The sequence below is a fragment of the Bufo bufo genome, chromosome 3 (assembly GCF_905171765.1).
Source record: "Bufo bufo chromosome 3, aBufBuf1.1, whole genome shotgun sequence".
Taxonomy (NCBI): domain Eukaryota; kingdom Metazoa; phylum Chordata; class Amphibia; order Anura; family Bufonidae; genus Bufo; species Bufo bufo.
The window spans coordinates 614,182,912-614,191,595 of record NC_053391.1 but is presented as its reverse complement, the minus strand read 5'-3'; the positions used below and the strand labels follow the sequence as shown (position 1 = coordinate 614,191,595).

At 43.3% G+C, this 8,684-nt stretch overlaps 1 protein-coding gene across 2 annotated transcripts in view; it reads right to left on the bottom strand.

The window, feature by feature from the left end:
- Positions 1 to 2,944: 2,944 nt before the first annotated feature.
- FAM124A (family with sequence similarity 124 member A) overlaps positions 2,945 to 8,684 on the bottom strand; it is a 66,981-nt gene continuing 61,241 nt past the window's right edge. The window contains exon 4 of one of the 2 annotated variants that reach the window (XM_040426041.1): positions 2,945 to 4,732. In XM_040426041.1, coding sequence (XP_040281975.1) covers positions 3,965 to 4,732 — 768 coding nt within the window. In that variant the 3' untranslated portion in view covers positions 2,945 to 3,964. The remainder of the gene's footprint in view (positions 4,733 to 8,684) is intronic. The other variant, XM_040426042.1, reaches the window with a different exon arrangement.

The following is an 8,684-nucleotide window of genomic DNA, read 5'->3' as shown; positions in this document are numbered from 1 at the left end:
TTCTTGGACCTATCTCTGGCAGACTCTCTCATTTTAACATTAAAGGCCCTTTCCTTTCCGCCATCCAAACTCTATACTCTTCGCCTCAGGCTGGCCTCAAATTACCCTCCTCGCGCCCATCACCTATCCCAATTTTTAGGGGAACACGTCAGGGATGCCCCCTCACCCCAGCCCTCTTTGCCTTAGCTATGGAACCACTAGCGATTAAGATTAGATCTCACCCGGACATAAAAGGGATCTCGGTTGGGGGTGTGGAATATAAACTGAGCCTTTTTGCTGACGATTTTTTGTTAACACTCACCAATCCTGTCATTTCATTTCCCTCCCTTTTATCCGTTCTCAAGTCTTTCTCTGCTGCATCCGGCCTACTAGTTAATCAGTCCAAATCTGAACTGTTGAGTAATGTCCCCCCTCGGGATTCCGAGATCCTCCAAAGTGGATTCCCATTTCAACATAACCTACATTTCCTCCCATATTTAGGTATATCGCTGACCAAAGCGCTTGAAACACCCTATATAAGTATAACTATCTCCCCATGTTTACTCGGATACGGAAGGACCTGCAGTCATGGGAGTCCCTTCCAGTGTCCTGGGTGGGTAAGATACATATAGTGCGAATGGTAGTCCTCCCTCGACTTCTATACCTGTTCCGTGCCCTCCATGTCCCAGTCCCGGCGTCTGATCTAAGGGCTCTTCAGGCGGACATCCTTAAGTTTATTTGGGCCCATAAACGTGCTCGTATTTCAAAATTGGTAATGTTCCGTCACAAGGCCCATGGTGGCCTTTCAGTACCAGATTTAGCTCAATACTACAAGGCAGCCAGATTAGCGCAACTGTTCCTGACACATCTTTCTGCACAAGCTCAACCTATATGGGTTACCCTTGAGCAGTCGCTGATTGGCTCGTTCTCCTGGAGAGCCCTCATTTGGACCGCATCCCCTCTACCCTCTTCTCTCCACTCCAAATCCCAGCTCTCCTACTATGCTTTGCTCCTATGGAGATCCATCAGATTCAAACGTGCTCTCCAATCCAAACCATCCCCCTTGGAATGCCTTTGGGGCAATCCTGCCTTTCCCCCTGGGCTTCAATCTAGGGCCTTCTCATGGTGGGTTGAAAAAAAATTGTGCTCCCTCCGGGATTTCCTCGTGCGGGGTAAATTACTGACCATGCCAGCCTTTCTTGAGAAATTCACCCCCCCAGCTTGTGAGCAATTCAACGTCCGGAGAGTATTCTCCTTCCTTCACTCCCTGAAGACTAGTCTCCACAAAATTGAGTATGCACCTTTTGAAAGACTAATGTCCTTCTCTCTATATAAACAGGGTCTATTATCCCGGATATATTCTATCCTCACTGCGCCTCCAGAGGACACTAAACTCCGCTATATGTTGGAGTGGGAGGCGGATCTGTCGGAAGAATCAAGCGTATCTAGATGGCATCAGCGCTCCCAGACATTAACCAAAGGGTCATGGCAAACTACTTTGGCAGAGACTTCTATTAAAATACTCCATCGGACGTATTTAGTGCCGGCCAAATTACATCACTTTTATCCAGAGGTCCCCTCTACTTGCTTTCGGGGGTGTGATGAGGAGGGCACGATGCTCCATACCTGGTGGACTTGCCCTGTAGCTTCCAGGTTGTGGGGTCGCATCTAGTGACTTACTCTCATCTTTGCTGGGGTGCGTCCTCCTCCCCACACCCTCGGTCTTGCTACTTGGCGACAAACCGCCGAAATTACCAAATGCCAAATTCAAATTGGCCCAGTTTATCCTGCTTGCAGCTAGGATCCACATTGCCTCTCAGTGGCGATCCTTGTCATTGAGCGATCAAGCAGTGATTGATAGAGTCAACAAAATTTACCAATCTGAAAGGCTGTCGGCTATTCGCTCAGATACATTTGCTTTGTTTGAAAGAGTCTGGGAGCCCTGGTCGTCCTCTTCCCACTCTATTGATCTTTCCCTCTATCGTGGGCTCTGATGATCATCCTGGATGTATTGTGCACCGAGGGGTGGTTGTGAGGTTATAAGCCCTCTTTTTCCTGGTCGCTTCCTAACACCAGACCTATGTACCCTGTAGCGGTATGTCTATTACCCCTGATTTCCTGATGCTTTCATTTTTTATTTAAGTCTTATTTTATGTATGTCTTTCTGTTTTTTATTTTACTTGTTTGGAATGTCCAAATAATTGGACTCCATGTCCTTTGTTTTAAGTGCATTATTCTGTACACCTTATTGTTGTGAAAACCTAATAAATACCATTGAAACATAGAGTAGGTCCTGCCTGACTCATACCACCGTGGCGCTGGTAGACGTGCAAAGATTTGTTTTGATCAAAATATATTGGCTGAGGTTCTCAGATTTTATTTATATCAGAATGAGGGCTTAGTTCATACATGTTTTCATCTATTGTGATAGTGCATTATTTTCTGTGATTTTTCTTTTATAAATCTAGCCATGTACATCCGCATATTCATTTATTACATCATGCAGGATGTTTTTGTTTTTTTACTTTTTCAGTGATTTTTGTTTAGTTTGTTTTACTCTCAACCATCCTATATGGATCTCTCTCTTGACTGCTGGCTGCCAAGCCTGAATCCGTTCCTGGGAGTTCTGGCTGTTGCATTTGTATGAGGCTGGAGGAGCTCTCGATAGAAAAAGACAGACAGACGCGGGTCAGGGATGATCCAAGAGATGCTTTATTGTTCCAACAATGACGCATTGCAGGGAATAAATCCCCTTCAGATACAATTGGACATAATCCGCGACGCGCAATTGAAGGGGATTTATTCCCGGAAACGCATAATCATTTTTGGAACAGTAAAGCATCTTAGTTTATCCTTGGCAGGTGCCTATGTCTTCTTTTTCTATGGAGAGGTCCTCCAGGCTCTTACATGTGCAGTACCCATTATACTGACCACTTAAAACCATACACAGAATTGAGGGAAAATGTCCAAATATTTATTCAGATAGCAGTTTGGATACAGGTTATTCATTCATCCCTGAAACAATAGCCTTCGTTTCAGTCAATCTGTACATTTCTGATGACAATAGAATAAGGCACAAATCACTGGAATCTACATCGTCCTCTGTGCTCCTAGCAGCTCACGTTGTGAAAATCTGAAGAATAATTTAAATTCTGTGCAGGTGTCACATCATAAAAAAGTCACCTACATTTCACACACAAAAAAAAAATTAAAAATTAAAAAAGGATAGAAAATGATCACATATATCAAACATCATAATATTCTATTGTGTTAGACAATGTTCTAAAGTTATGGGGTGGCCTAAATAATAACATCCATTAGTAGGTTATAGAAAGCTTATAAATTCAGAAGATGGAATTCTATAGTCTGTTGGGTACAAAAGGGTCTTCAGAAAAAAAAGAAGGACTAGGCAGCCATGAATGGGGTCACAGTAAAAAATATAGTGAGCAACATATTGCCATATATTTCCTAATATTATCTGAAACATTTACCAAAAGTTAAAGAGGTTATCTAGCCTGTTAAAAACATGTACCATATTAGACAATTCTGAATTATTACAGGGGATCCCATGTTTAGGCTCCCCATCTTTAGGCCAAAACGGAGAGCAGTTCCAAAAAGTGTTTGTTGCACTGGAGGACTTGTCCTACATTATACAGACAACCAAATAATAGGAATGGGTATTAGATGTAATATTTAATTTCCCCTGTGGAGGCACTGTAGGGACACTGAACACTTGCTGTCAGGTTTAAAGATTACACCTGACTGCTAGGGATCTCACCAGTGGAGAAACTTTGTGGTCATCCTTTTGTCAAGTGACCCTTCTAACAAATAGGGATTGTGTAGAGTGGAGAACCCAATTTAAACTACTACATAAAAAAACCTGTCTCTTTTTACTATATGCACAAGGAAAAAAGTCAAGTCTTCAAGGCAGTTGTCTTATCCTATAAGAAAAACACACATAGCCACTGGGTGAATTGACCCAAAATCAGATATAAAATTCTTCCTCTTCGAAGGTCTCCTCCTTTTCTGGATGCTTGGTGGCCTCGATATTATTTAGGTAATGGCTTTCAATGTCCTTCTGGGATTCTGTCAGAGAATTGCAGCCCAAACTGCTGGGGAACACTGAAGATACCAAAGAACAGGAAGATCTTTCAGAAACTGAATTGAATGACTCGTATGAAAGCTCACAGAGCTTATTCCTTGATGATGATTTCTCAAAATGTAATTCGCCAGGAGAAGGGAGAGATGCTTGTAAGTCACTAGAGAGTCCATCTAGGGGTGAATAGGCTGACACAACAGACAGGTCTGAACTTGAAAGCTTCATTCCTGTGTCGACATCGGTCTCTTGTACCCCTTCCAGGTCATCAATGTTTATCCTTGGACTGCTCCTCCATACAGATGAATGAAGCCCTTGAGGGTCATGCTGATAAAAATGAGGGGGCTCGCTGAAAGGGAAAGACTCGCATGATGGAAAAGAGTTCAGTGTTGGTAGGCATACCAAGGACTTGCTTCTCTGAAACCATTGTGGCATACCATTGGAACTCGGGGTAAAGTCAGCTGGGGTTTTAGAGCAGTTTTGATCAGATGTTCTAAGTCCTGGAACTGTTCCGTTGCTCAGGTGCGTCAAGTTTTTGTCATATTTCTTCTTATGAGTGTGAGGAATCATGCTTATAAATGGCGCTGTCCCGGCTGAGTTTCTGGACAAATACCTTTGATGTTTCCATACTGACTTTCTGGTCAAGCGATGAACCTGCTAAATGAAGATTATATGATTTAGTGATTCATTCCAAGCTTGTAATGTAAAGGGGTATTGAGTAATAACCTAGGGGGGGGCGATAACCCAAACGCCCAGATCTGTTTACTAGTAATCAGATTTTACTAACAATAACTACCCTGTGCTCAGGTTCTCTAAGTGGTCCTATCATACATATCATGATATTCCAGAGGGCTGTATAAAGACTACAATCATCCCATCCTGTACTTCTCAAACATTTTAACAAAACTAAGATATTTAAGCTCCACACTCACTTTTGGGGTAAATTTGGAAAAAGCACTCACCCCTTTTGGCATAATGTTGCTCCTAGAGCATGGGCTCCTAAAATAGTACAATAAGACTTCAAACAGGGTACAGGGATGGGTGATATACAAGCCAACAGGCCAGATTTTGGTTGGATCACTACTAATCATGCGGAAGCTATGCCAGAGTGGGCACAGGCAGGAGCTTTACATAGCACATGTGCCCGCTCTGCTAAAGCCTGACATAGACCCTGCACTGATGGGCTTGCACCAATGTGCTATGCAGAGCTCTGAGTGAAGCTGGGGTGGGGTGGGGTGGGGGGGGGAAGCAATGTGGTGCTCACTGCGGTATCTATCCCTGGGATCCATACTCTGCATACATGGCTACGGTGCAGGGGTCCTGTATGTACAACAGTGATAAGGGTTATACACAGACTGGAACTCCGGGGGCCTGTTCTCACAGGAACACATCTTGCATACAAAGTATTTTGCTTACTTTTTTTTTTTTTTTTTTTTTACTATACTTTCTCGACCAAATTTATTAAATGTAAAAGTGAGATTCTAATTGAACAGTATGGGCAACTGCTCCAACTTTTCTCTGCCCATTTTAGAGAAATCGCATTGTCATACCACAACTTTTCCAGGAGGTGGTGCTGTGGATCAAATACTACTGTGGCTGCAATGCATTCCATCCACCTGTCTTGTCTGTCCGTCTATCTGATCATTATATGTGAAATCATAAGATTACTCAACCTTCTGCAATGTACTTTTAAATCACCGTATGAGCAGATAATGAGTAAGTTTTGAAATTGTTGAATAAAATGTGTTTTGTTTTTGTGTATGATGAGAAGCTCTGACCTACATAGCAGGCATCTTTTATGCAACATTTTGCAACATATTATATATATATATATATATATATATATATATATATACACACATACATACATACACACACACACACACACACACACACAAAAAACAACAGCAGCACAGTTAGAAAAAAAATAAATTGGGTGCAAATCCTCAGGGAAGGTAGGCAACCATTCCACTATGCAATATTTCCCAAAAAAATAAGGCAGCACTCAAACTCAGGGTGAAAGGTGATGACCCATTTATTCCCAGGCAATGTTTCATCCCACTCAATGAGGCCTTTGTCAAGTTATGGTCCGTGGTAGCGGAATCCATAATGGAATTCTTAGATAACCCGAACCTTGTACACCGTACTTGAAAACACAAGTTCCCTCAACACTACTCAGGATAGGTCATCAATATCAGATCGGTGGGGGTCCGACACCCTGCACTCCTGCCGATCAGCTGTATGAGGTGCACGCAGTGTGTACGTGCCGTCTTCAGTCTTTCTTCCTGCTGCTAGGTCTATGGCAAATCAGCAGTGGACAGAAGAGAGAAGGGAGACGGTACGTACACACTGTGTGCACCGTCTCCTCATACAGCTGATCGGCAGGGGTGCCGGGTGTCGGACCCCCGCTGATCTGATATTGATGACCTATCCTGAGGATAGGTCATCAATATTAAAAGCCTGAGAACCCCTTTAACTCCTGTTAGAACAAATGATCAGGTATGTTGAAATCTAACATGTCAGATCATTCCTTCTTCCAACATCTGCTACCCGGGGCGAGCCACCATACACATTAGACAGTTGGCCGTTCCCGACTTCACTCTTATGTGTATGGTCATGTTTAGACATTAGGAGACCTAATAAGTGCAGGCACCAAGAGCTATGGATAATGCATGAGCCAGGAGAGCAGAGAAGAAATCCAAAAAGTATATCTCTTGTTGGATCTCCTCACTAATCACCTGGCTTTTATACCAATCAGCGCTTCTAGTGCGGCCATCATTCTTCAAATCTACTTACAATCTTATGTCATTACCTTAATTCTACTGATTGTTACTAAATTGTCCACTTTTGGACAAACTGCTTGGAAGTCCTTCCTCCCCGCCCTCTGTAGACGTGCTAGGAACCTCCACATCACCTCATTTAGACCACATTAGGCTTTCCTTCCTGCAGTCTGACCTTAGTCAAACAACAGTGCTCTATGGTGTCCGATTCTTTAGGGTGCTGCATTCACACAACCGTATTTGAGGAAATACAGATTGGACGAGGACTCATTTATTTCTATGGGACCGCAGAAAATTTGGATAGCACACAGGTGTCACCCGTGTGCGGTCTGCATCTGTGCACCCGAGCTGCAAATGATAGAACATGTCCTAATCTTGTCTGTTTTGCAGACAAGAATAGGCATTTTTTCAATGGGGCCCATAGAAAGTGCGGGATGTACGTGTGAATGCCCCCTAAAGCCTCATTCACACGTCCATATTCAAATCTGTAAAAAGGTGGTCAGTGATGCCTCCATGAAGAGGTCCATGAAGGATCCATGTATGGTCTGTCTCATCCATGTTTCACGGACACTGTAGAGCTGAAAAATTATTTTAAAAAGCATCTCTTCCTAATGATCCATAAAACATGGACGAAACACGGATGGCATCAGTCTTGCATCCTTGGTTTTCACAGACCCACAGACTATAAGGCCTCGTTCACATTTTCGTTTTTCACCGACGTGTGCTGTCTGCATTTTCTGCGGACAGCACACGTACCCATTGATTTAAATGCGTCTGTTCACATTTCAGTATTTTCTTACTGACCGTGGGTCAGTAAAAAAATAAATAAATCACGGAGACGTGCACTACTTAGATCTGTGATGCGGACCAAGCACGCCCATTAAAGTCTATGGGTCCGCGAAAATCACCGGCACAACATGTATGGCATCTGTGTTGTGTCCGTTTTTCACTGAAGACTAATAGGAGATTCTTTGGAAATAAATTTTCAGCTGAGCAACTTCCATGAATTACGGATGACACACGGATGGTAAAAACAGACACCACGGATCCTTCACGGATGAAACATGTACGCTTTTTTTTTACAGATGTGACACTGATACAGAAATGTCAACGAGGCCTAATGGGTGTGAAGGATCCGTGAACAAAATACGGAATGCATCCGTGGTAAAACACTGATGTGTGAATACACACATTAAAATGAATGGGTATGTGTGCTGTCCGTGGAGAACATGTACAGCACATACGTGGTACGTGGAACACTGACGTGTGAATGAGACTTTAGTCTACATGCACACGACCGTATGTGTTTTGCGGTCCGCAAATTGCGGATCCACAAAAAAAAAACGGATGACGTCCGATGGCATCATTTTTTTTTTGCGGATCCATTGTAACAATGCCTATTCTTGTCCGCATCCTATCCGCAAACAAAATGGAACGGACACGGAAACAAAATACGTTTGTGTGCATGTAGCCTGAGGCCTCATGCACACGACCGTTGTGTGCATCCGTGGCCGTTGTGCCATTTTCCGATTTTTTTCGCGGACCCATTGACTTTTAATGGGTCCGTGGAAAAATCGGAAAATGCACCGTTTTGCAGCCGCATCCGTGATCCGTGTTTCCTGTCCGTCAAAAAATTATGACCGGTCCTATTTTTTGGACGGACAACGGTTCACGGACCCATTCAAGTCAATGGGTCCGTGAAAAAACACGGATGCACACAAGATTGGCATCCGCGTCCATAGGCTACTTTCACACAGACGGATCCGCAGATCCGTCTGCATAAAAGCTTTTTCAGGGCTGAGTTTTCACGAAGTGAAAACTCAGATCCG